This window comes from Triticum urartu, chromosome 3A, assembly GCF_056163025.1.
Source record: "Triticum urartu cultivar PI428250 chromosome 3A, HENAU_Tu73, whole genome shotgun sequence".
Classification (NCBI taxonomy): Eukaryota; Viridiplantae; Streptophyta; class Magnoliopsida; order Poales; family Poaceae; genus Triticum; species Triticum urartu.
Genome location: NC_141875.1, coordinates 738,904,293 through 738,930,691, shown reverse-complemented (window position 1 = coordinate 738,930,691; position 26,399 = coordinate 738,904,293). Strand labels below are relative to the sequence as shown.

Below are 26,399 nucleotides of genomic sequence, written 5' to 3'. Positions count from 1 at the left end.
TTTATCTCCGATGAAAGAAACATATATAATATATATAATAAAAATAAAAGTGAAACTAACACAACTATTTTATTTTGTAAAATAGAAAACCCGTTTTTCATATTATAAAAAAAGATGTTGCATTTATCTCGGAGAAAACAACCAACTATAATGTTCATATATAAATAAGCAGTCATCTGAAATTTCTTGAATCATTTTAGTTTATTTATATAGGCTAAGGAAAATTGTCCGACGAAAGATAAAAGCATGCAAGCAATCCAACACAAACCAAGTATATTCGGTTTCTTCTCTCAAAATTGTGTTTTTTGTGTGATACTTTGAATATATCTAATAAGTATAAAAATATATTTTTTGTATGCTCCATGTTTAATTAATATATGTATACACTTTAATACATATGTCTTTGTATGCCCAAATCAGCTACCAACACGGCCCAACCAGCACCCAATCTACCCCCTAAAAAATCAAAAAAAAAACAGCACCCAACCTCTCCTTCCCCGCACGACCCAAGCCCAACCAGCACCTATCTACTACCTCCCCTGATCCCCTCACTCTCTCCACTCCCAGACTCCCAGTCCACTCACGATGGCAGATCTCGGCGAGTCACCCACCCCACCGCCTCCGCTCTCGCCCCCACAGCCGGCGACCTCGTCTCGCACCGCCACCCCATCTCATCCCCTCCCCAACTCCCCTCCACTCATCCGACGGCGGCTAGAGACGCACACAACCGGCGACCAACATCACACAAAGGTCGCCACCGCCGGCGGTGGAAGGACAGTCTTCTCCCGCCGCTAGCCGCAGCCTCCGCCTCGCCCTGATCCTTGGCCTCCTCGACCGTCGCTCGCTCTCCTGGGAAGCACCTCGCCGCCTCCCTGCCCATGCCGTCTTCGCCGACTGCCCTGCTCGCGCCGACCTCGCGAATCTCGCGGCCGCGCTTGGCAGTGCTCGACTTGTCCTCGCCGCCGCCAGCGGCGACGGGTCCTTCCCGTGCCTCTACCGCCTCGTGGCCGAGTCCTCCTCTCCCCAAATCGACACCCGCCCCTTTGTCGAGCCTGCCGTGCCAGCGACATGAGCAGGATGGTGGCCGTCGAGGCTTCGGATGCGGTCGACGCAGATGAGAACAGTTCATAGAGCCGTACCAGGTATAGCTACTCTTCCTCTTCAATCAATAGCAGGCAATTCTGTGTGTGGAGGTTGCAGCTCACACGGGTTTGTGGAGGTGTTGGCTCCAGTATTTACCAGGGATGTTTGTAGATGTGTTGGCATATGAACCAATACATAAATTGATTGATTGATTGCTTAGCACAATGCTGATTAGACTAAATAATTAGTTGATCGAATTATTTGCATCTGACATGTTGCACACATATATCAGGCAGAACAAGTTGTTCCACGCATGGGGTCTGATTTAAATATTTTCGGAGATGCATAATATGCCAAACATTCTAAAGGTGCCTCGTCCATGGGCGCATGATAGTGGAAAAACATCTATAAATTGTGCAGGATCCTATAGAGCAAATGGGCATCATCGACGTGCAGTACACGCTCTCTTAGGCAGATAAGTAACCTCAGACAACTTATTTTGTGAAGACCGGTGGTTCATGGTCTGAAAGTTTTGTTTTTCTCTCTAAATTTTGTACTTAGATAATCCCTTAAATGCTTTTTACTGCTTGATCACATAATACATGTCCGTGCAAGAAAGGAGTTGTTAACTGAAACAATAATGTTAATTTTTGTTGTTAGCTGAAACAATAATGTTAATTTTTGTTAACTACAAACTGTCTTGGACATTGGTTTTTTCAAATTAACTCCGTGTTGAACTGGTTCTTCTTGTTGTGTGCTGCAGCCCAGCAATCTGTTCATGCCAAATGATTGAGTCCTGGTGAGGTTCATTGCTGGACATGCATGGTCTCCGCAGGCAAGGTATTCGAAGCTGCCCTTTGGTCGCTTTTGTTTTATTTCCAAAGAGCTGCAAAACCTCAAAAGGAAATTTTTGTATTGATGTGATTAGCAAGTGTATTTAACAATGCATATATGTACGCGAGTTATGTGTAGTGCTGAATCTGATGTGGCTGAACTATCTTCAATTTATGAAGACCTATTTTCCTTTTTAGCATTTTGTACGAACAATATACTTATAATCAGTGTGGAGTTTATTGTAATTTTAGTTGTTCTCTCATAAGTAGAGGCATGCTTTACTGCATTTATGACCACAATCTTCAATTGCCTGACCCCAACAACAAAACTCATGATAGCTACAATGTATTTGTTTTGTGTATTTTGGATTTGTTCCTCTATGGCTACATTATCACAGCTTTCTCCTTACATTTAAAGATGAATCTAAAAGATGTGACTCCCTTAGAGTAGCTTAATGATAAATTATTTCCTCCCCCTCCCTCTTTGTCGGAAAATGCTGGTACCGTCTTCTACTTTATGTAGTCAAGAAGAAAACCCATTTTCACTTAATTTGGTTACTCTATTCAGGAACACATAAAAGTAATTCAGCGTGTTATCAGAAACTCATGAGCATGAAAGAGAAATTTGGATCATGTTCGAACATGGGTAGAGAGCAGATCGAGGAGAACTTGAAGATTAAAGGCAATGAAAGGTATGTGCCTATAACCATCATATTTTTATGTTGAATATTCGCTAGCTGGTATGTGCTGATTTCGGACGAAGTAAAGCCTGACATCATTGGTCAGTGAGGTATAACGAAAATAATCATTCTGGTGAAAGTACATGCAAGATAATAAAGAACTTCTCCTTCTTAGGAGCATGCATAGTTTGAATTAATCTTTCAAACTGATTAGGAAGTAGAGATAGTATATACTTTATATCTCAGGGAATGCAAGAGAAGTACTTGCGCGGCAACGAAGGAAGACTTGCTAATTACAGGGCAAAGTACTCTATAGTGGTATTTCCAGATTAAAAGTTTAGCGGTGCTAATTTCGGTATCTACATAGAACAAAGCCTATAATAGAAAAGCGTCAATGGATTTAAGATGCGGGAGGATTCTGGATAGTTGGCCTCACCGGAAATAGAGGCGCTCGGTTGTGCTCGACGCGGATACGATAGTAAGATATCAAATAAATCACAATTTTATATTCATTTACTTATTATCATGGGATTCGATGCCACATTATAATTAACGTATCTGCATGTATATTTTTAACATCGAATTACAGATTGGTCGTCAAGTGGCTCAGGCTGTAGGGTGTAGGCATCGACGTACAAAGATCACGACAATAAGTAAACATACAGTCTGCATTGGGGCCGCATCATAAATATATTTCTCTAATGTAGAACACTTAGTGGAGTCTAGTTTTACAAGAACGAAGTGACCAAGGCAGTGTGCAATATTTGTGCAGAAAAACATAGCGAAGAGGTTTAGATGTAGTAGATCATTGATTACAAAACAACAAAAGAATAATATACATAAGCAAACCATCAAAACGAAAAATAATGTCACATACAACAAAATTTGGCAACTTGCAAAGTCACAAATCCGAGGCAATATTATTAATACTTGCCTTGTACTATAAACATAATAAAGTTCAATTGCAAACATCGAAAGATAGAGATATGTACAAAGACACCAAAAAGCACCAAATTACATGTAGCATAAGAGTAAATCCTCTCATATATTTAAGAGCGGACTTCAGCCTGTAAGGACTTCCTTATAGATGATGTTCTTCATCGAGGTCTGTAAGGACAAGGCGGGTCTTTTTCGCTTCTTAGATTTACCGCTTTGCTTCTTGGCATTCTCCTTCTCCTTCTCCTTCTCAATGAGGATCTTTATATTTCTCTTTGCGGTGGCTCGAGACAATGCGACATAGAGTTGACCATGAGAGAACACCGGATTAGGTAGGTACACGCCAACAATCGGAATCGTCTGGCCTTGAGCCTTGTTAATCGTCATAGCAAAGCTAAGCCTTACAAGAAATTGCTTCCTCTTGAACTTGAATGGAAACATGTCGTTGTCAGATGGGCATAGGGGTATTCGAGGAAGGAATACCCTCCTACCTACGTGTTGTCCGATCACGATTTCTGCATCGATGGCGTTCCTCTCGAAACCTCGCACCACAAGCCTCGTCCCGTTACACAGACCATTAGCCGGATCAATGTTCCTCAGAAGTATGACAGGGCAGTTGAGCTTCAGTTTGAGTGCATGCGGAGGCAGACCGTTAGGAGTCAATCCATTTAGGAACTCAGGAGCGTAGTAGCCATACGGGTCGTCTTCTGCACTGTCAAAGCTATGGTAGATTACTTCTTCTCCCCGAAAACGCTCTACCATGCGTATGTTTATCTTGTCGACATTGTCGTTCGTGGTGGAGAGGATTGCGCGTGAAGTCATGTAATTCGGATCGGACTGGTTGTCATCTAGTCTCGGAAACACATGGTCAATCAGCTTCTCCAGGTCGTCACCCTCGCCTGTAGATGGCACACAAATATCTTCAGGGAGTCGTATGTTTCCTTGATCGTCAACTTCCTCGGTACCATTGCCTACCCTTAGCAAGTAATCGGCAAACCAGGTGTCATTATGAGCCCTCATGTTGGTGACGAGCCTTAGCTGGCGCATACCCTTCCAGAGGTGTCAACTTCGGAGGGTTGCATCGATTATCTGACCTCGGGACCCCCTCCTGACGACGGGAAGCACCTGCCTGAAGTCCCCGCCAAACACAACAGTTTTTCCTCCAAAGGGTCGGTCTCGTCTTCCCATGATGTCGCGCATGCTGTTGTCCAGTGCCTCGACCGCCTGTCGCTTAGTCATGGTGGCCTCGCCCCATAGTATCAATGAGGCCATCCTCAGTAGCTTGGCGGTACCACTCTGCTTTGTGAAGGTGCATGAGGCGCCATCGTCGCAGCTCAATGGGATCTTGAACCTCGAGTGGGCAGTCCTGCCTCCAGGCATGATAGAAGCGGCGACGCCTGACGTCGCGGTAGCGATAGCGATGTTTCCCTCGCTTCGAACCTTGGCGAGCAGTGCCCTGTACAGGAAGGTCTTCCCTGTACCTCCCGGGCCATCAACAAAGAACACACCCCCATCACCGCGTTCAACAGAAGCTAGTATCTCGTCGTATGCAGCCCTCTGCTCTGAGTTTAGCAACGAAGCCAATTTAGTGTTGTTGATGTCAAAATCGATGTTGGATTCCTCGATCACTTCTCTGGCCTCGCCCTCGGTTGGGTCGAAAGCATCGTCAATGCATGGAAGAGCGAAATCAGCTATGTCTTTGCCCATGGATTGCAACATACCCCTAATGTCAAGCAACACCATCTGTTCCACCCTAATCGGGCACGTGTGTGATCGCCGATAGTCATCAGACATAGGCTCGAAGTGCCTATCCCATAAACCACGCACGTCGCCTGGCTCACAGTGCACCAAAATTGTTGCGAAGAGCCTCCTGAGCGAACATGGCATCGCCCACTGCTCTGACTCGGTAAGACAGTCGTCGAGCGTGTTATCTGCCTCGATGAGTCCCAACCTTTCGGCAGCCTCTCTAAAGCTCCCGCATAGCCTACCGGCGACGGTGAGCAGGTCCTCATAGGATGTCTTGCCAGCAACATGGTTTAGCAGCACACGCAGATAGTATCGCTCCCCCTCGGCAGGATTGGCAGACACAATTCGACCTATCTGATAACGCTCCACCCGCTCTTTCCAATACTTCTTACCCTTCTGCCATGTGAACCTTCCAGGAAAATCCTTGTACAATATATTCCTAGCCCACGAGTGGTTTTGGTTAGCTTTGAAATACTCTGTCAACATGGATTTGGAAGCATTCTCAGAGGCGACTACGTCGGTCAAGTGAGCTTGCTCATTGAATGCCACCCTGTGCATATTCGGGAGATGAAGAGGCAACTGTAGGACAGGCGGGTCATTAGCACACAAGGGGAAGCCAAATATCCTCCACATCGCCTCTGGAGGAGTAACCCACCTCGCATCTATGTATCTTTTGATCTCATCAATGTTACCATCGGCGTCGGGCTGGTCGATACTGAAAGAAGCCCTATCATGGCCCTTGTATATGTACTTGTAAAGGTATTTGACGGCCTTTATGCTGGAGCAAACCTCAACGTTGATGTGGCAATTGAACATCCGCAGAAGGTAAGGGTTATACGGCACAACCCATCTGTTGTCCAACATTTTACCCCGGGCCTTAGCCTGCCGACCATTATCTCGACGACGATAAACTGGGTATGAGTCCTTGCCCTGTGCCGTGTTTTCATTGAACGGCCGCGGGTATCTGCACTTGCACTCATTCTGTTGCATGCACACATTTTTGGGGTTGAGAGCACCGCATGGTCCGTGCATCATATGTTTCACCACCAAGGCGTGGAGTTCAGGATACTTCTGCTTGTCTGGGAGCTCGGCAGAAATGAGTCGGTCGTACTGCTCCGGAACGACAAGCTTATAGGCAGAATCCATGATCAACAAAAAGTGTGCGTGGGGGAGGCCCCTCTTCTGGAACTCGACTACGTATACATGTGCGACAACAACACCCAAGATATTCTTCTTGAACAACATCTCTTTCATAGCCTCTAGCTTGCCATGGAACACACGAGCCACAAGATCAGGTCGGTCTTGCGCTGTCCGACCAGGAAACAACTCATTCGTTATCTCTTCCCAGTTAGGGTTGCAGGTCATGGTCAAGAAGATGTCAGGCTTCCCGTAGGTATGGACAATTGCCATGGCATCCATATGCCTCCGCTTCATGTCGCGGTCGCCACCTGGGTACGTTCTAGGGAGCACTATCCTTACTCCAACAGCGCTTGCCCGGGTCTCCCCGGATGTAATTACATCAACAACTCCTTTATACAGGTCGGCACGGATCTTTTTCTGGTTCTTCCTGTACCATTTCAACCTACAACTCTCAATCTTGATGTACATGTCCACCCCCCATTGCTGGAGCAATCGTGCTCCACAGAGTATGGGATTGAATATCCCAGGCCGTGTCTAGAGCATGTAACAGTAGTAGTCTCTCACTGAGACGCATAACCTGCTATTCCCCTCTGCACATGGATGAGTAACGCGGACATTAGGATTCATATGAGAAGTATACAATTCATCTAAACGACAGAATACGCATAAGGCTTACCTGCATCCTCATCATCATCATCACGTCTACCTCTTGGTTGTTGCACAACCGGCCAAGGGACATCACGTTTAGGAAGTTTCGGGTGCCAACCGAGCTCCCCCCTTGGGTAGAAGAGTGGGTAAGAGAGCGGGTCATACGAGCCAGCCGTCACATGTATACTGTGCCTCTGGTTGTCATTCCCGCAAAGTGTAATCCTACGATCGAACCTCTTCGCTAGGTCAGTGCCCTCCACCCAAATTGCAGCGACCTCAGATGGCAGAGGTCTATTATACTTCCGTTGGTCTAGTCTCTGGTTAGTGTTGAGGTCTATCCTGTAATCGTCGAGGTTGTCTCTGTGCGCACCCAAACTCCTAAACTGCTGGGAGTACGGGTTTTCCCTGAGTATGTCCACTAACTTCTTGACGACATCCGGGTCTAATTGCTCGGTGGCAGCCTTGCGATGGGTTAGGCCTGGGTCGTCGTCGTAGAAGTACAACTGTAGATGATCTGGACGTGACGTTGGCCCGAAGGAATGAACGTTGTGGTAGATGGTGCCGTGAGCCCGGAACGTGTACACCCCAGACTTCATGTTTGTGTAGCTTTCATCAAGGCTGACGCCGAGGGTTGTGAAGGAGAAGTGGCCGTTGAAGAACCGTATGTTCTCCCGAAAATGCCTTGAGTCCGCATGCATGCTAGACCAAAGCCTCATTAGCTCTGGGATGGGCTCCGGTTGCTTCAGTTGGATCTGCCCACTGCGACAGCAGAATCCCGGGGCCTCGGACACAAACTTCTTGGCCTTGCAGTGATCGCAATTTGCGGCGTGCTTCAGGATGTGTGTGTGGTCTGGGAGGTTTGAGTAGACATAGTCCAATGGATCATGGTCGACATAGGTATTGTGACTTGAGTCTTCCAATTCGTCGTGCTCCATGTCATCAGCATCTGAGCCTACAAACAATGTTTAAAATTAGTGTGATATTCCCTACGGGTGGATGTTGCTCAAGTGGGTGTACATACCTTCACCAGCAAACAGGTAATACTCATCGTTAAAGAGGCTGTCAGGGTTGACATTATCATTCATGAGACGACTAAGGTAAGCGTCCATGTCGTCTGCTCAGGTGCGAAACCAATAAATGAGGGTTCAGTCTCAAGGGACGCAAGGAGAGTAAGGATGGGAGTGTTACCTTCACTTCTGATCGTGTACTCCGGTGTGCTAGATGAGGTCGAGGCACCGTGTGCTTCCAATACGGTAGGTTGTCCACTTGAGCTCATTTCCGGTATGGAGATGGACCTGACGGTTGGGGTCTTCACCCTACCTGCAAACCTTTCATTACGCCGATCTAGTAGAGCATTCCTCTCACCACGTGGTACCTTCGGTGATGTTTTTTGCTTGCCAATTTTCTCCTGACGCTTCTTCGCCGCCATACTTCCCTTGCAAGCTCGCTCTCTTGTCCTACGCCGAGCTCTAGACTCATGACCCTGCTCGTCCGCTCCATTATCCGCTATTGTTACCGGATCACTGGTTAGCTGGTCGACACTTTTCAGGTGATCATCGATTTTGACTGGGTCGTCATCTACAGCCCCGTCACCGAAGGTTCTACTTAGGTAGGCACCTGCAACATTTTTGAGTTGTCATAAACAACTGTTGAATGTTTACAAAATAAAAGCTGGTTCATGATGCGATAAGTACCATCGGTTTCGGTGTTTCGAATGTATGCGGGGCTCTTGGTGACAGTAGGAGCACGATCAATTTGTTCACCATGGGATTGTTGCCCAGGATCCAACATGAGGATATTATCGTCTAGCGTACTGGTACAGTAGGCGGCTGCACCGATACGGAGCAAGTAAATATTTGTTTAATGCATACGAACATAAGATGTGGAGTACACAGGCGAGGAATACCGTAAGATTTGAAGGTGTGACCGCATGTGCTCGCCGTAGCTGAGGTTGCTAAATCAGGACGAGGCATCGCGATGGATTCAGCACACGGGGTGTTTCGGATAGCTTTCTCCCGCTGTCGGTGCTGAGCACTAATCTCCCCTTTCTGCTCTGGTGTTAAGCTATCTCGATGTTTCTGATCCGTTTCCCGTCTTTGCGTGTTTACTTGTTCCTTCTTCATCTCGTAAGCGGCTCGCCTCTTTGCGTTTATAATATCTAATGTGTTTGTGTCCTTTGGTGTCTTCATCTCATAAGCTGCTCGTCTTTGTGTGTTCAACTTATCCTTTTGTTCTTGGTACCCTTCCTCTTCTATTTTCTTTTTATAAGTTGCTCGTCTCCGTGCGTTTATGACATCATCTTTTTCCATTGATAATGTCCCTTTACGTTGTCCCTCACAGCCCCTTATAGCTGGACCTGTTGTTGTAGGTCTATACACATTAGCATCTGAACCAGAACAATCAAGTTCAAAGCTCTCATGGTTGACTGGAGGTACAACAGTAATATTCCCTCCGTCCCAAAATAAGTGAATCAACTTTGTACTTATTTCTGTTTCGATGTTTGTAGAAAATCAAAGGAGGTGTGAGTTCGGAAGTAATACCTGGACTACCTATGGGGAGTTCTATGGTTGACATAGAGGGGATTGTTGCTTCATGTATAATTAGGCCGCTCAATGGTTGTGGGTCAGCTGCAATGGCTTGCGAAAGGAATTGTTCAAATTAGTAAAAATTCAATATGAAAGGCATTTAAAGATTGTCTCAGAGTTATACCTAGACTCCCTTTGGGTAGTTCAATGGTTGAGGGCGATGGGGTTGGTGCTTCGCGAATAAACAGTCCGCTTGATGGTTGTGGGTCAGATCGGTTGTCTTGCGAAAGGGACTTTGCTAATTAGTAAGAAACATAATTGAAGGTGAATTACTAAAAACAATACACATATTCCATATACCTGGACCCTCTTTGGGGAGTATATTAACATTGGTGTCTTCACCAAGAGTGAGTCGGAGGCCATTTGTCGCATCCATCTGTCGCTGTCGGTCTTCCTGCTGTTTCTTCTTCTGATAAGATTCTCGTCTCTTTGTGTTCAACTTATCCTTTTGTTCTTGGTACCCTTGCTCTTCTTTTTTCTTCTTATAAGTTGCTCTTCTCCGTGCGTTAATGACATCCCTTTCTTCCTTTGATAAGGTCCCTTTACGTTGGCCAGCACGGCCCCTCGTAGCTCCAACTGTTGTTGTAGGTATACACACATTAGCATCCGATTTTGAAGAGTAATAGTATTTCTGGATAAAATCATGCACCACCAGGGTTGCAATATATTAATTATATACCAAACCAGATTACTCGCAACAATCCCCTTTGATGGATTAAATTTACCGCTTCATTATATTTAGAAATCTGAAGGAGGTGTGAGTTCGGAAGCTATACCTGGACTACCTTTGTGGTGTTCTATGGTTGACGCAGAGGGGATTGGTGCTTCATGTATAATCAGGCTGCTCGATGGTCGTGGGTCAGATGCAACGGCTTGCAAAAGGGATTGTTCAAATTAGTAATCACCAATATCAGAGGCATTTAAATATTGTTAATGAGTTATACCTGGACTCCATTTCGGGAGTTCTATGGTCGAGGGAGACAGGACATCTGCTTCACGAATAAACAAGCTGCTCGATGGTTGTGGGCCAGCTGCAATGGCTTGCGAAAGGGATTGTTCAGATTAGTAATTTAACAATCACCAAATACCAATAAATTATCAATTCAATATACCTGGACCCTCTTTGGGGAGTCTATCAACATTGGTGATATCACCAGGAGGTTGTCGGAGCCCAGTTGTCGCCTCCATTTGTCGCTGTCGGTGTTGCTTAGCAATATTCACCCTTTCCCAACGAGAACCAAACGGGGTCAAGTCGTTTGAGGACATCACTATCAGAGACAATTGTCATTGGCAAAGCAGATCAATAAGTACCGTATACTATATTTAACGCACTTTAATCTACATTGAACAGAAGTAAAGTAAGTTCTTGGCATGTTTGGTACAATAATGCTTCTCTTCAGTTTTTGTGCCCAATAACCAGCATTGTCATCTAATGCATTGCTTGCTACAGGTTCCGTAAAATGGCAGCGGGTAGAGTTCTTGTTCTACACAAAGGAAGTTAACTAACCTTCTTGTATTATCTTTATATCTGCATGATTTTGGTAGATTGAGTTGTGCAATGGATTAACTACTTTGGTTCAAGTTTTCTTCTTCCTAGGCTGGTCCAGATTAAGAAAAGCAAAAAAAAATAAAAAACATAGGAGAGTAGAAGAAACCACACAGAAAAGCATAGAGTCAGGGGGCAGCATCATCTCGTCCTCCATTAGTAGTAATTTTTCTCGGACACAAATCTTATTTCTCATACGCCATTGACAAGACAAACTTGCTTGGAGTTTTGGCTCCAGGGAGCATATACTCCCTGGTGAACAGTAAATAGAAAACAAAATCCTGAAGATGGATCTTGTTTTGTAAACACAATAAATTTTCAAAATCCTGAAGTTTTTCCTGTAGACTTTCATGTTAGTGTAACAAGCGTGCTTGCCAATTATTTCGGTCTACTCCTTGCTCTTGCTTTGGTGTCATCACTCTACTTCTCTCCATACAGTTTCACCCTGACATGAAAAGCTAGTTCTTATTATCCATGTCATTTGTTTTTGTATGCATTGGTAACACTCATATGTATATATGTGCTCCTCAAATATTTGGATTTTGAACCACCAGACCATTCAAATAAATGCATGGACTCTTACCTAGATATAAATAAATGGCAGGGATAGTTGCATCAGTACATGCTTGAGGAACACTATGTTTGACCACGAAGATAGGTTTGTGCCAAGTACTGATTTGTGATTTGTGACAAGTACTGATTTGTCACAAGTATATATACAAACTGAAGATAGTTCCATCAGTATATATAAAAACTGAAGATAGTCAACTAAGTGCATATAAGTGCATACTGGATTCCATATCAATTATGTACCACAGTTATTTTAACAAGCTCTTGATAATTAAAAAAAAGGAACACTATGGAGCATGTACTCCCTCTTTTCCAAATTACTCGCCGCGGAAATTGATGTATCTAGAACTAAAATACATCTAGATACATCCATACATGCGACAAGTAATTCGGAACGGAGGGAGTATATAGCAAATTATCCTCTCTGAGCCATGTTCTTGGTACAGATTACTTCGGTAGAACGTCAGATAAATTATAGCCGGGGTTAGGATACCTCTCGAGAAGCAGTAAGTTTTCGAAAGGGTTGAATGTATACATATGTCAAGCCTTGCTATGCATTGGTTGTATACTTAAAGCAGTTGAGTACTTACTTTGAACAGGTATATGCCTCGCTAGCACACAAGAACAGTCAGTTCCATGTATGAATCGGACGAACAGTTGGGGCTATGCCACACCACCAATCGAACAGTTGTATAGTTAACCCAGTCTCTTCCCGCATTAGTTTAACCAGAAGTGAACTGTGTACAGGTTACTAACCTGTGTCTCGCTCGCAGCCGCGCCAGGACCCTTGTCTCGCTCGCAGCCGCGCCGGCACCCGTGGATCGCTGGAAGCCAGGCCGGCACCCGTGTCTAGCTGGCAGCCGCGCCCGACACCGGGGGCAAAGTTTGAAGAAACAGGCCTCGCACACCTGATCCGACGGCAAACTTTAAAGAAACAGTTCAAATCCACATGATCCGAACGCAAACCTGGAAGCGTGGAGAATCAGGCCTTGCTCGCCCCGCTCGGAAGATAGGATTTGGAAATTGTTTGTTGTATATGGAAAGAGCAAAAATATTAGATTAAACTGTTGTTTATGGAAGCTTCTCGTGACGGAATTTTCCGATATGGTTCCATATGATTTGATTTGATTGGTGTCGTAAATTGAAGGGAAGGACGGAAGGTTTGTTGTTTTATATGGAAAGGGGATGGAACGTTTGGCTTGGTTCTTGTGATGCATGAAAGAAAACCGATCTTGGTTTTCGATGGGAAGAAAAAAATCGGTGGGGGGAGGGATCGCCTGGTGGGGAGATCGATGGGACGGTGGGAACGAAGCGAACGAACGACTTACGTACTGAGACATTAGGAGTAGAGATATAAATTCTGATCGTTAGCTTGGTTTTTTTAGCACTAATCGCTAGCTTTGTGCTAGTAGGTAGCAGTGGCGGAGCCAGGAATTTGCTGCTGGGTATTCTTTTAATTTTTTTTATGCCAAAGCAACACAATAGAACAATAAATGTACAACAAGATGATAATATTAATGACTCAATGACCATACATCGATAATAGTAGCAAAATATCATTGTGGCAATATCTCTAACAATTAAGAAAAATTACAAATAGCAAAGGAAATTACAATATAACTTTACGATCCCCTTTCTGGAAGTTCTGGAAGAGATTGATGACATCCTCATCTTTCACTTGCCCGAAGAATTCTCTCTCAACGAATGTAACCAAGCAATTGTTCAAATATTCATCACCCATTTTGTTTTTAGTGAATTCTTCACGTATTTCATCGAGGAAAATACCCTCTCAACGCTAGCAGTGGCTACCTGAAGAATGAGAACCAACTTAAGAAGCTTGTAAACAATATAATATTGTTCATTCTTTCTTGTCTCAACCATCAAAACTGAAAGCTCACATAGACTCTTCAACTTGCTAAACCTTTTATCCTTACGCACATGAGAAATGAACATGCTTAATTGCCATGGAAGTCTTGACAATTCATCATTTGTGAAATCCTTAGCATAAAACTTTCTAGCAAGCCTAACCAACTTCTCTTTATCATAAGCAGCAAATGAATCACGTGGACTGAATGCTGCCATGCAAGTAAGTAGTTCAGTGTTTACCTCATCAAATCTTGCATTCAGCTCTTGAAGTTGCCTATCAATGACAGCCACAAACATTTCAACCTTGAAATGTTGGTAATTCTTTGCGCCATTGAAGAACCCTCTTCCTGGTCTCCCAGCAGGATAGTAAGGAGCCTCCATGTCAACAACTTTGATCTTGTGCTTTACACAAAAAGAAGTGACATTCTCAAGAAAATCATTCCACCCTTCATCTTCTCACAAGCATTGCAAGTGCAGCTTTGTGAGATCAACAATCTCCATAGCATTAACAATATCTTGATCTTTTTTTTTTGCAAAGCTCTACTCAAGTCATCGGTATATTCAAATATTTCTTGCATCAAGTGTGCCATGAAAACAAATTCAAATGTCCGAAATGATGTCAACATAGTCATTGCTGCTACTGCCTCTGTGCCATTATACTCTTTTGCAATCCTTATGAGAACACGCCTTATTGCCGGATACATAGAGATAACATGGTTGACAGTCTTGTAGTGAGAGCCCCAACGAGTATCACATGGCCTTCCAATACCCATTTCTTGATTCAAACCCGTCCCGGTTTCTACTTCTTCCAACTCTAATGCAGCAATAAGTTCCTCAGCTTGAGCTATTCGAAGCATTCTCATCTTTTTACAAGAATAGCCTAGAACATTTAGCAAACATGCTAGCTGTTGAAAGAACCAATTACAATCACCACTCTCCTTTGCAACAGCAACAAGAGTTAATTGTAGTTGATGGGCAAAGCAATGGACATAATAGGCATAAGGAGACTCATCCATAATTAGTTTCTTCATGCCATTAGCATTACCTTTCATATTACTAGCCCCATCATATCCTTGCCCACGGACCATTACAAAGCTGAAATTGTATGCCATAAGCATGTCCTCAATTGCAGCTTTAAGTGTTAAAGAGGAAGTGTCTTCAACATGGGCAAGACCAAGAAATCTCACAACTGTCCTTCCTTTCTTATCCACATAACGCAAGCAAACAGCTAGTTGTTCATTCTGGTACATATCACTAGACTCATCTGCAAGTACTGCAAAATGTCCACCATCAAGATCTTCAATGACTAGTTTAGTAGTCAGCTGGGCACAACATTTGATCAACTCTTGTTGTATATCATGGCAAGCCATCTTACAATTTTGTGGAGCATTCTTTAGAACCACCCTATCAACCTCTTCAAAGTTTCCTGCTAGCCAATTTAAAAGCTCAAGGAAATTTCCTTTATTTAGTGAGTCATCACTTTCATCATGTCCTCTAAATGCCAAACCTTGGTGCAATAGGAATCTTAAACACTTGAGTGTCCATGTCACACGGAGCTTATATAGAACCTTGTACTGTGTGGTGTTTGAAGCAATGGACTCCCTAATTGATGTTGTAGGTGTAGTGAACATATCATACTTTTCTTGAGCTTCAGCGTGAGCACTACTAACAGCACCAATATGCCTCTTCAATCTAGCTTTCAAGTTCCAATTATTAAACCCACCGTTCACGAATGCATCTCCTCCGGGACTTTTTGTTTTATCCTTGAACAAGTAGCAAACAAAGCAGAAAGCAGCCTCTTCTTGCACACTATACTCAAGCCACTTATAATCCTTAAACCAAGTAGGGCAAAAGCGACGGGGATGTCCACTAAAATCTCTGATCTCAAACTTATGATCCTTTGGTTGACAAGCACCCAAGTCAATGTATCTCCTTCTAACTCTATCTTGGTCATTGGCATGATATGAAGATATGGGAAGTCGCTTGCTGGGATCACGTTCCAGAGCTGCCAAATCTGCTTCAAATTGGGGCATTGATTCATCATCTTCATCGACCGCTTCATCATCTTCTACAATTGGAGTTGTCTCCCTCTCCGGTTGTGGAGCTTCGTCATGTCTTTGCACTAGTGCTAGCTGCAGATTGCTCTCGACCTCAACGGAAAGAGAAGTTGGTGTGGATGTAGGAGTTATTTTCCTTGTCTTTGAAGATTTGTCCCACATTTCAAATATGGTAACACCCTTCTTCTTCATCTGCATGACAATCACATAAACAAAATAGAAATCAGTGACAGGGACAATGTGGCATGGCCTAATGTACATGGGACAAACACTTCAATTTTCATAGTAAACAAGAAACGAATCACATAGTAAAGGAAGTTATTGCAATTTTAGTTTACTATATTTAAATTTACAAGCACTCACTGAATAAACTACAGATTTGTTAGAAACAGAGGGAAAGAAACAGAGGAAGTGAGGAACCGAGGCTGGACCTGCTGCCTGCTGCTGCTGGACGACGCTGTCGCCGGACCTGCTGCCTGCTGCTGCTGGACGGAGGGCGATGCCGGCAGCCGCCGCGCTGGGGAAGCCGGAGGCGGACTGGCGGCCTGCCGTTCTGGCGCTTGGCGGAGCCGCGGAGGAGAGGGCCGGACGGAGGAGAGGGGAGCTGGGGAGGGGAGGGAGATGGCCGGAGTGGAGGGGAGGAACTGAGGGAGAGGCGAGAGGAGAAGGCCGACCGCCGGACCAGAATCGCTCGCTGCCGCCGCCGGAGCCTCAGCTAGCGGTAGGTTAGGGGAAGGGGAAAGGGGATTCGATTTCGGTCTGCTACTCACGCGCGAGACCAAACACCCGATCGCTCATGTCTGGCGCCCCGCGTCATTGCGTTGCTGTGTTTGGGCTGGGCATTGGGCCATCGGCTGGGCCAAGTAAGTCTACATCGTATATTGATATATGTAGTAATTTTTTTTGCACAAAATTCTTTGATATTTCAGGGAATACCTAGGAATACCTCAGCTCCGCCATTGGTAGGTAGCCTACCAGCATGTAGGCGCGGGTGGATATATTGGCCGGCCCAACTAGGCGGAGATACGGGCGAGCTCGTTTGTTTGTTTTGGGCTTTGACAAAAATTAAACAAACAAACAATGAGGTCGCGCTGACATCATACTTAAATGTGACTTTGTTATGTCACATCTAGATGAGCCAAAAAAAACAAATCACAAACTTCACAACGAGCCGAGAGGCCAAATTTTGAACCGAATCCGCTCCTCCCCGACCTCCAACCTCACCGGCGGCAGCGGCAGAGCAGCCGCCGCCTCCGCCTCCACCGCCTGCGCGTCCGGCGTCCCCCGCCACCGCCGCGCTCGCCTCCGAAGCCGGCGACGGCGGCCATGGAAGGGGACCGCGCGGGAGGACCCGAGGCCGCGGATCTGCGCCGCGACATGGCGGCGGCGCGGGCGGCCTGCGAGCGGCGGATCGCGCATGGCCGCGAGCGCACCGCGGCGGCCGCCTCCGCCTTCCGCGGCGCCATCCTCTTCGCCCGCTCGCTCGCCGAGCACAGCGTCGCGCACCGAGGTACGCCGCCTACCCCGTCGGTCCTTCCTCTTCCGTTCGGGGAACTCGCCGGTCGTCCGCTGGTCGATTCGTACCCACGGGAGCAATCTCTGAAGCGCACACTGCGCACTAGTACCAATTGTTAGCTGTTCAGTTCGGCGATGGCGGCGAGCCGGTGAAATTTGCAAATCTAAGTTTGTTTGTGCTTGAAATTCCTGCCTGCTGAGGGCGTAGCTTTCGGACGATTAGTTACCTTGGGCTGCGCTACGATTTGTGAATCATTACTAATGCTGATGAAAGGACCAATGATTGATTCTACTGATTCGCCTCTTCCTGTCATGGCAGAAAAGCTCAACGCTCTAAAGGACCAGCTCAGGGAACTGGAGGCAGGTCTGGCAGAAGCTCTGTCCAGTAAGCATTTCTTCACCCTTGTGCAACTTTGCACAAATGGACACTCCAAGTGCTTCTTTTTGTTATGGATGGGGTTCGGTCTATGAACCATGTGATGTGATCAATGTTTGATTTCATATTGGTCTATCGTTGTCCTCTGCTGCATTTCATGGAAACGCTCAAGTCTTGTGAACTATCTCTCCAGCCCAACTGAAGAAAGAATCTGAATGTAAGCTCACCAGCGAGTCGATCTCGAACGCCACTGCAACGAACGAGGAGCTCAGAGGCCTGCTCTTGGATCAGAGGGCTAGGAGAGATGAGTTTGCAAACGTCATATCACATCAGCTCCAAGGTAAAAAAGTTAGTAAAATCTGAATCACGGTTCTAGTACAATAGATGGAAGTGTCATAGTATTATCTGAAGTATGAAGTCTACTTAGAAGTTGATTAATAGGGTTCAAACATACAAGTCCCAGTAGTCCAGTCTGAGGGATTCTTTCAAACTCCTAGCTCCAATACATTCTGCCCTGGAAATTTGTAGTTATGCTCATGTGAACATTATGATTTTGTTTGAATATATTTTCCTTGGCTACGCAGAATCTGGAATCTACATGCCTTGATACATTTTATTTTGATGGCAGCTATCGAAGCTCTTGAAGCTAATGTTGATGTGATGGGGAAAAAGAACCTGGACGAAGCTATTATGTGGTACAATAAATTTCTTGGTTTTCGAGTTGTTGCAGGGGAAGGTAATGACAGTTTCCATAACATGTTCAAGTGAGCTTGAGGCCATAATGGGTGACATTTCTTCTCTTTTTGTGTGAAGGGGTTAAATTTGTCTTCAGCAAAGTTGACATGCAAAGTCCTGACGATGAGTGGCAGGTCTGGCAGAAGCTCTGTCCAGTAAGCATTTCTCCACCCCTGTGCAAATTTCCACCAGTGGACTCAATGTGCTTCTTTGTTGCGATGAATGGTTCAACCTATCAACTATGTGATCAATGTTTGGTTTCATACTGGTCTATCGTGGTCCTCTGCTGCATTTCACGGAAACGCTCAATTCTTGTGAACTATCTCTGCAGCCCAGCTGAAGAAAGAATCAGAATGTAAGCTCACCAGCGAGTCGATCTCGAACGCCACTGCAACGAACGAGCAGCTCAGGGGCCTGCTCTTGGATCAGAGGGCTAGGAGAGATGAGTTTGCGAACGTCATATCACATCAGCTCCAAGGTAAAAAAGTTAGTAAAATCTGAATCACGGTTCTAGTACAATAGATGGAAGTGTCATAGTATTATCTGAAGTATGAAGTCTACTTAGAAGTTGATTAATAGGGTTCAAACATACAAGTCCCGGTAGTCCAGTCTGAGGGATTGTTTCAAACTCCTAGCTCCAATATATTCTGCCCTGGAAATTTGTAGTTGTGCTCATGTGAACATTATGATTTTGTTTGAATATATTTTCCTTGGCTACGCAGAATCTGGAATCTACATGCCTTGATACATTTTATTTTGATGGCAGCTATCGAAGCTCTTGAAGCTAATGTTGATGTGATGGGGAAAAAGAACCTGGACGAAGCTATTATGTGGTACAATAAATTTCTTGGTTTTCGAGTTGTTGCAGGGAAGGTAATGACAGTTTCCATAACATGTTCAAGTGAGCTTGAGGCCATAATGGGTGACATTTCTTCTCTTTTTGTGTGAAGGGGTTAAATTTGTCTTCAGCAAAGTTGACATGCAAAGTCCTGACGATGAGTATTCGTTTTGCATAAAAGTCAATAAAGACGAGTACAGCTGTGAGTTACAAGTTTCTTACCCAAGCTGTCTAATATTCATACTGTTTGAAATGTCATCAAAGTTCTCATTTTCTTTATAACAGTAATTCAATGTACTCCATTACTGAAAGACACTGAAGAATTGGTGAAGGATTTGAACTGCACTAATGATCTCTTCAAGTTCGTTAGAATCATGAGAGCAAGATTCCAAGCGGCTGCAATCAAAGGTATTCCATGTTTCTCTACAAAACTGTATCAAATCCATTTTCCCTGAAATGCCAGTTAATTGAGTTTCGCACTATTTCCCCCCAAGAGTAACTCTGTTAATATTGTGGCAATAACGTTCTCTGTATGTACCGAGTATTTTCCTAAATTTTCACCAATCTGTTTTTTCGACTGAGCGTCGAGAACTCGAGATGAACTACCCTGTCTGTATGATGGGAGGCTGGCAGCAGGTTTTACGAGCTATAATATCATGGAAACATGAATTGTACCGTTGTGTCTGTATAGCGTAATCTTCCTAATAATCTTGGTAATGCAATCATGATTTAGTTTTCTGCTCTAAAGATGTAGGAACTCCACTTCATTTAACTGATTTGGTTCACAAATTTGTCAAACTTCAAGGATTTTGAACTTAAAATAACCTGACCAGTGACCGCTAACTGAAAGAAATGCCAAAGTACCTACTGCAGAGCAGTTCATGATCTCTGATGAAAGAAATGCCAAGTACCTACTGAAGAACATGCCTCGTGTACTTTCTCATAATGAGCAATACTGAACATGGTACATGGTAGTTCTGTTGAAAAGCGGGTTGCCTATCTTACTCTTTGTTCTGATCTACCATGTGGAGTTGTAAATGTGCTGCATATTATTTTTTTAATACCATTTATAGAGACTTCTTCTTGTACTGTCAGCAGGGGTTCATCCTGCAACTTCATTGTGCACAAACACATCATCCACACCAATTTCATCCCCACCGGCTGCGTCAGTTGACACCACAAGCGAAGGCACCACCAATCAAAGTCATTCCCGAAGCCGGTCAAAGAATCAAGATCCGCGTGCAAAGAGAGGTGCCCCTCCCCGATCAACAGCATCTCCCCTTACATCGGGATCTGTCACCCGCCGCTCCCCACGCTTTGCTGTGAGTACACCATATCATCCCCTTGGTACACTGCTAGCTGTTTATCATTTAATCCATAGAGAGCAGCGAAATAGTGTTGGTGCTGATGTATAAAGATGGTTTTCTTTTTTCATTCACAGGCCGCTGATGCAGGGAATAGGCATTAAGCAATAGGCAAAAACCACCTGGGCGGCATCATGTCATGCTGTTTGGCTGTATCACAGTTTAGATGGCCCTCATCGAGCAAATTCCGAGTAAGGCAAACTGAACAAGAACGAAAATAAGCAGCGGGCAGTGTACTTGGTGGACACAGAGAGTTCCATCTCGAACTCCCTGTCCATAGATAGCTTCTGGTCCTCTCAACATGGCAGCATCAGCTCACAGGTATCTGTACAGCGAAGTTAAGCATCCAGTATATCTTCGACGAGCGCTGCAGCTGTCGGTAGCTTGGATTTGGTCCCTGCTATGCCATTGTGGGTGATGTATAATATGTTGTAAGTCTATCAGTCATTCAGTTGTAGCAGTTTCTGTATGGCGTGAACTCAAAACCTGTTATAGTTCCACTGTGTGCTATTTATTCGGCCATGAACATGAACATGCCTATTTCTGGTGCAGAGGGACTTGTACCGGTAGTCCATGGCATTTGATATTTGATATATATGGCAATGCCTTATGAAGGCCAGCAATAGTGCCATAAAAACAGCTATAAATAAACCTGAATAATAAGCACGTCTTCAGGGACAACTTTACCCGAATTAAACCACAATTTAATTTATATGAACTATTGGCAACTTAAATAGAAGTATTCATTTTCCTGTAACAATAAAAGTACAATGTTCTTTATCTTGACATGAGTAGCTAACACCATTGAAGTTTAACCACATCTCCTATTGAACATGTGCCCGTATACCACAGCTACTGTAAAGAGAAGAAAAAGTTTTGATTCTTCCATGTTTTCATTAATCAGGAAGCTGGAATACAAGGATTCAACCTTACATCTCCTGTCCCTTATTGCTTTTCTTTAGATGCATTCCTTTTGCTTTGAGCAAAATGTGTATTCTTTCCTTGTTATACTAACCCAGGCATCTTTTGCCCCCCTATAAGACAGTTGCGACGAACTTGTGTTGCTCCATGCTACACCCCATTGTTTAAAGATAGGATTCCACCACAGGTGCCTCTTCTGGTGATTACTTCGAACAGACTACCAAGAGGGACATGGTCGTCTCTTGCCATCTGCAAAAATATATCACCCAGGTATCGTAGATCTTATTGTTTTATTATTTAGACCTCTTTCGATTGTAGGGATTTTAATACTTATGATCTTAATATTTTTAAGACCTTTTAGATCAAACAAAAAATAAAACCAAATTTTCATGGCACCCTTTTCTTATGTCTTCACATCAACTCCGACATTTCTTCCGCTTATTAGCATCGACACTATTCCTATATTTTTCTCGTGTTATGTCCAAATGATTAGTTCTATAATTTTTGTGTGTGCTGAGAGTCATGTATCTTCAACTTGCATTGGTTTATCTTTGTCTATTCATGTCTTAATTTGTAGTCTGATCTAAAGAGGCTCTTTAATAATCATTCTCAGGAATTGATAAGAAATACGCGTACGTAAATATATTTCGGGAACTGTTTCTCTTCTCTCACAAGAGCGTTAAGGAGTTCAAGTGCATTTCCCAGGGCAGTCAGAGCATTCCCACCAGAGCTAGCCATCAGGTAAATTTTGTACTGCCTTGGTGAACAATCTGCACTACCAAATACTCCCTCCGTTCCTAAATATAAGTATGTTTAGAGATTCCAATATGAACTACATACGAAGCAAAATGAGTGAATCTACATTCTAAAATATGTTTATATACATCTGCATGTAGTCCATATTGAAATCTCTAAAAAGACTTATATTTAGGAACGGATGTTGTTACAAACCAACACATGATACAAGGACTTCGTAAATATTTCGCATGGGGTCGTTCATTTACTGAGAAACTCAAAATTGTTAGCATGATATCTGTCTTGTCAAATTGTCATATTGTTCTGATAGGAATCGTTGTGAGAAGTTTCTCGAAACCACACAATTTTAAACGGGGTAGTGTTAAAAAAGGTGGCATAAATTAATGCGCTGTAAAATTGATATTTTTTTGTGTCAGAAAATACATGTTGCCGAGAACACACAAAAAAGGAAATATAATGTACTAGAGACCATTTATTAGCATGTTTTTTTTGTGGTGTGAAAAGGAGTTTTATTCCATAATTATAGAGTTACAATCCGGAGGCAAGACATCCTCAATACAGGGGGTCCCTCTATGTAGCCGAACAGTACTGACATATTTTAAGTAGCGAGCTAGTTTTCTTGTCAAAATTGACATATGATGTATCCTAAAATATTTTAAAATACAAATTCAATCAACATATGCAGAAACCAAAAGATATATCCTACTATCAATGTCAGAAATAGAATGTAAATTGGTTGTGGTGCACAACATAATAATTTTTTTCACAATGCATGCATTGAACATTTATGTGACACTTCAAGATTTATTTTGTCATACTATTATTATTATTTTATTTATAAGTCTTAGGGAAACAGCAAGTTGTATAGTTGTATTACTAGACGGAAAAAGCCAACATATATACGTGTATAAGAGTATGCCAAAAGGCCAAAAGGCATCATCAATATAACTCTAACAATAAGAACGGTTGCACATCACAGGTATGCTGTTACTACTAATTTGTCAAACCGAGTTTATTTCTTAATTTATTGGACTTTATGAAAACCTGAACAGTTTGGCCTATTATATACTAGATGGCAGGCCATACGTCAACAACAACAGCTAGTTCATCGGGAGGAATGGACAAACGGCTCATGAAAGCAGCCACATCTGGTGCGTCCACGTCAATGTATGCCATGGCTGCACTGGATCGAAGCATTCTTCTTGGAACAACTCCGCAAGGAAACACCTGCCTTCACATTTCCTGCATTTATGGCCATGAGGGATTCTGCAAGGACGTGCTTGAACTGGAAGAGTCTCTCATCAAGGCTGTAAACTTGGACGGGGAGACACCACTTATTACCGCAGTGAGAAATGGCCACGTCTCTTTGGCTTCTTTTTTACTCGCTCAGCACTGCTCTGTGCTAGGATCGAGGCAGCCAATCCTGCAACAGGACAAGTACGGATTTAATGCACTGCACCATGCCATTTGTAGCGGCCACAAGGATCTTTCACTGGAATTGGTAACAGCAGAGCCTGCGCTGTCGCAAGCTGTGGGCAAGCACAATGAGTCGCCGATGTACTTCGCGGCGACGAGAAATTTTACACAGGTTTTTGAGAAACTAATTCAAAATCCTTTGTCAGCTTGCTCGGGAGGTGAACATGGTCGCAATTGTCTACATGCTGCTGTTATGAATGGAGATCAAGGTGCGGCATATAATATCTGGACTGCAAATTACAGTTTGTTAGTACAATATAATTTCAGGCTGATAACCTGTCATTTGTTTTTTCAGAATTTGTCAAAATAATTATGAAGAAACGTCCTGAATCGGCGAGAGAAGTCGACAAATACCAAAATACTCCAATAGTACTTGCTGTACGATACACCAATATTGACATTTTACAAGTAATGCTGGAATATGATTCAACTCTTGGGTATTTAATAGGCAACAGCGGTTTTCCTCTGCTTAATGATGCGGCATATCGAGGTCTGGTTGCTCCTGCTGAAAAGCTCCTGGAACACTGCCCCGATGCTCCTTATCTTGAACCAGATGGTTCGACATTGCTTCATACAGCTGTATCGCTTGATCATCCGGAGTTCGTTGAGTTTGTCCTTAGGACGCCAATACTTCGCAAGCTTGTTAATGTGCAAGACCACAACGGAAGCACCGCTCTACATTTGGCAGTCCGAAGATGCAATCCTAGAGTGGTTACTGCTTTATTGTCACACGTGGATATAGATTTAACATTGCTTGATGACATATGTAATACAGCAGCCTGGGAACTGTCGAAAATCAGCCTGAATGCCAAGACTTTAAACTGGGTACGTACTTGTATATGTTACAAATAATATCTTTTTTGAGTCGATCACACATATAAACAATTTTACAGTATGGCAAACTAGTAATTTAACTCTGCCGTAACCCTTCCCTATGCAAGCAAACTAATAATCATAATATCGTTTCTAATGCAGCATGCAAAACATTTTTTAGTCAACGCGACACAACTGTCGGCTACCATTGACACTCAAACGAACGAAAGGAAATATTTTTAGGCTTTTAACTCGCACAAATCATATTTTTTTGCGATTCTACTAACCACTGCTCAGATAGAATCCCAACGCTGTTATTTATATGTAGCACTTCCCATTACAAAGTCCTTGAGGTAACCCCTCCCTCCGTACCCATCTCATCGTCCTCGTCAAATTCCGCGCACTTCATTGTCAGTCCTGGCACATGTGTTCTCCAGTTGTCTCGTCGTCCTTCGAGTCATTTGGGGAAGATAGAGTGGAGGAGCAGTGGCAAGGGCTGCCGCCAGGGAGTCAGCACTTGTCAAATTTCAAATCCGGTTGATTCTTGGCCCGAGTCATCCAGGACCTTCCGACAATGCACATGCTTAAGATAGAAATGCATTTTTTTTAACATCCTTTAGATATGTCTTATATTTTTCATATAGAAAATTTGGACATTTCATCATTTTTTTGAATGGAAACTGTAGAAGAGACACTATAATATGTTTCCTCTTCTTTAAAATAAGATTGTTTGCATGACATATGCCTAGAGAAGGTACTGAAAATAGATTAAATGAAGGTGATTATTTCATAATTAATTTAGATAGGAGTTCCCATAGTTTTTTTGCCACAATTTTTTAATCTAAAAATTCTACTGTGAATAACAATGTTATTTACATAGTAGAATAGCTTAGGTTTATTTTTAACACTGTAAGATTTACCTTACCTTATTCCATTGGATTCATGCAGAATGAAGTGGCCATGCTTATGTCGAAAGCTAAGCCACATGATGCTCCTGTTCTTCATAATCTTCACATTCGTGTCAAGCGACGGACGACTGATGCATCAAGGCAGGATGCAAAATCACTAACTCAAACATACACAAGCAACACTTCGTTAGTGGCGATTCTTATTGCGACTATCACCTTTGCTGCTGCCTTCACCCTGCCAGGAGGATACAGCAATGATGCAGGAAGCGAGGGACTTCCCATCATGTCTAGGAAGTTTGCATTTCAGGCATTCTTGATTTCTGACGTCTTAGCAATGTGCTCCTCATTTGCTGTTGCCTTCATATGCATTATAGCAAAGTGGGAGGATTATGAGTTCTTGGTTTATTACAGATCCTTCACTAAGAAGCTCATGTGGTTTGCATACGTGACAACAACTACCGCCTTTTCAACTGGTTTATACACGGTGCTAGCTCCAGGTGTCCACTGGTTAGCGATTGCAATTTGTCTTATGGTAGCTTTACTGCCCATTCTCACAAAGCTGCTGGGCGAATGGCCTATCTTGAAGCTCAGACTTAAGCTCGGTAAAGATTTCAACTCTGATTTTCTTGATATGGTCTGACCTCATCAATTTACCTTATTTGTTATGCTTGGTGATATTTCTCAGCTCTATCTGTAACAAACATTGTTTGGCTACTCATACTTATATTGTTAATTCATGGAGGGAAACTATTGTACTGTTAATTCCTGTACAACATCGGATGCATTGCTATTTCTCTCTGGAGATGTTACATGCCTTCTGTAATGATAATCACTATGGTTGATTATTCGAAAGCTGAGAGTTGCCACCGCACTATCAAAACATATCACGTGAAAGCACCACAAAAAAGTATATTATGGATAACTCAATACTGTTTAGCTTTACTTAAGCTATGAGTCTCTAGAGATACAGGTTGTGTGTTGATAGAGTTGGTCCATCTTGCAACAGT

At 43.5% G+C, this 26,399-nt stretch overlaps 3 protein-coding genes, 1 long non-coding RNA gene and 1 pseudogene across 9 annotated transcripts; 3 read left to right on the top strand and 2 right to left on the bottom strand.

The window, feature by feature from the left end:
* Window positions 1–522: 522 nt before the first annotated feature.
* LOC125546352 (uncharacterized) lies at window positions 523–12,940 on the top strand. Of its 5 annotated transcripts, none has more exons than XR_007300608.2 (7): window positions 523–1,142; window positions 1,376–1,923; window positions 2,485–2,608; window positions 9,435–9,497; window positions 11,102–12,273; window positions 12,367–12,457; window positions 12,541–12,940. It is a non-coding gene; the product is annotated as an uncharacterized LOC125546352 (long non-coding RNA). The 5 variants fall into 5 exon arrangements; XR_007300609.2 differs by lacking the exon at window positions 9,435–9,497 and having other exon boundaries at window positions 524–1,142; window positions 11,102–11,855; window positions 12,214–12,273; XR_007300611.2 differs by lacking the exon at window positions 9,435–9,497 and having other exon boundaries at window positions 524–1,142; window positions 1,504–1,923.
* Window positions 3,659–8,175, bottom strand: LOC147982506 (uncharacterized). The gene is made up of 5 exons (XM_087545772.1): window positions 8,088–8,175; window positions 7,095–8,018; window positions 6,983–7,008; window positions 4,627–6,901; window positions 3,659–4,431 (listed from the first exon to the last, which is right to left on the bottom strand). Exons 1-5 carry the CDS (start codon window positions 8,173–8,175, stop codon window positions 3,659–3,661), a joined length of 4,086 nt encoding a protein of 1,361 aa, XP_087401898.1.
* A 214-nt stretch (window positions 12,941–13,154) lies between the features above and the next one.
* Window positions 13,155–16,264, bottom strand: LOC125546350 (uncharacterized; annotated as a pseudogene).
* A 476-nt stretch (window positions 16,265–16,740) lies between these two features.
* Window positions 16,741–21,553, top strand: LOC125546348 (kinetochore protein SPC25 homolog). Of its 2 annotated transcripts, none has more exons than XM_087514431.1 (8): window positions 16,741–17,200; window positions 17,525–17,590; window positions 17,775–17,921; window positions 18,210–18,317; window positions 19,267–19,356; window positions 19,440–19,562; window positions 20,250–20,476; window positions 20,596–21,553. In XM_087514431.1, the coding sequence occupies exons 1-8, from the start codon at window positions 17,017–17,019 to the stop codon at window positions 20,620–20,622; spliced, it is 972 nt and encodes a 323-aa protein (XP_087370557.1). In that variant the 5' UTR covers window positions 16,741–17,016; the 3' UTR covers window positions 20,623–21,553. The 2 variants fall into 2 exon arrangements, with proteins under 2 accessions (XP_087370557.1, XP_087370558.1); XM_087514432.1 differs by having other exon boundaries at window positions 16,772–17,200; window positions 20,253–20,476.
* LOC125527854 (protein ACCELERATED CELL DEATH 6-like) lies at window positions 20,809–26,165 on the top strand. Its single transcript, XM_087514430.1, has 6 exons — window positions 20,809–20,949; window positions 21,560–21,709; window positions 22,053–22,180; window positions 23,268–23,880; window positions 23,967–24,496; window positions 25,433–26,165. The coding sequence occupies exons 4-6, from the start codon at window positions 23,268–23,270 to the stop codon at window positions 26,030–26,032; spliced, it is 1,743 nt and encodes a 580-aa protein (XP_087370556.1). The 5' UTR covers window positions 20,809–20,949; window positions 21,560–21,709; window positions 22,053–22,180; the 3' UTR covers window positions 26,033–26,165.
* The last annotated feature ends 234 nt before the right edge of the window (window positions 26,166–26,399 follow it).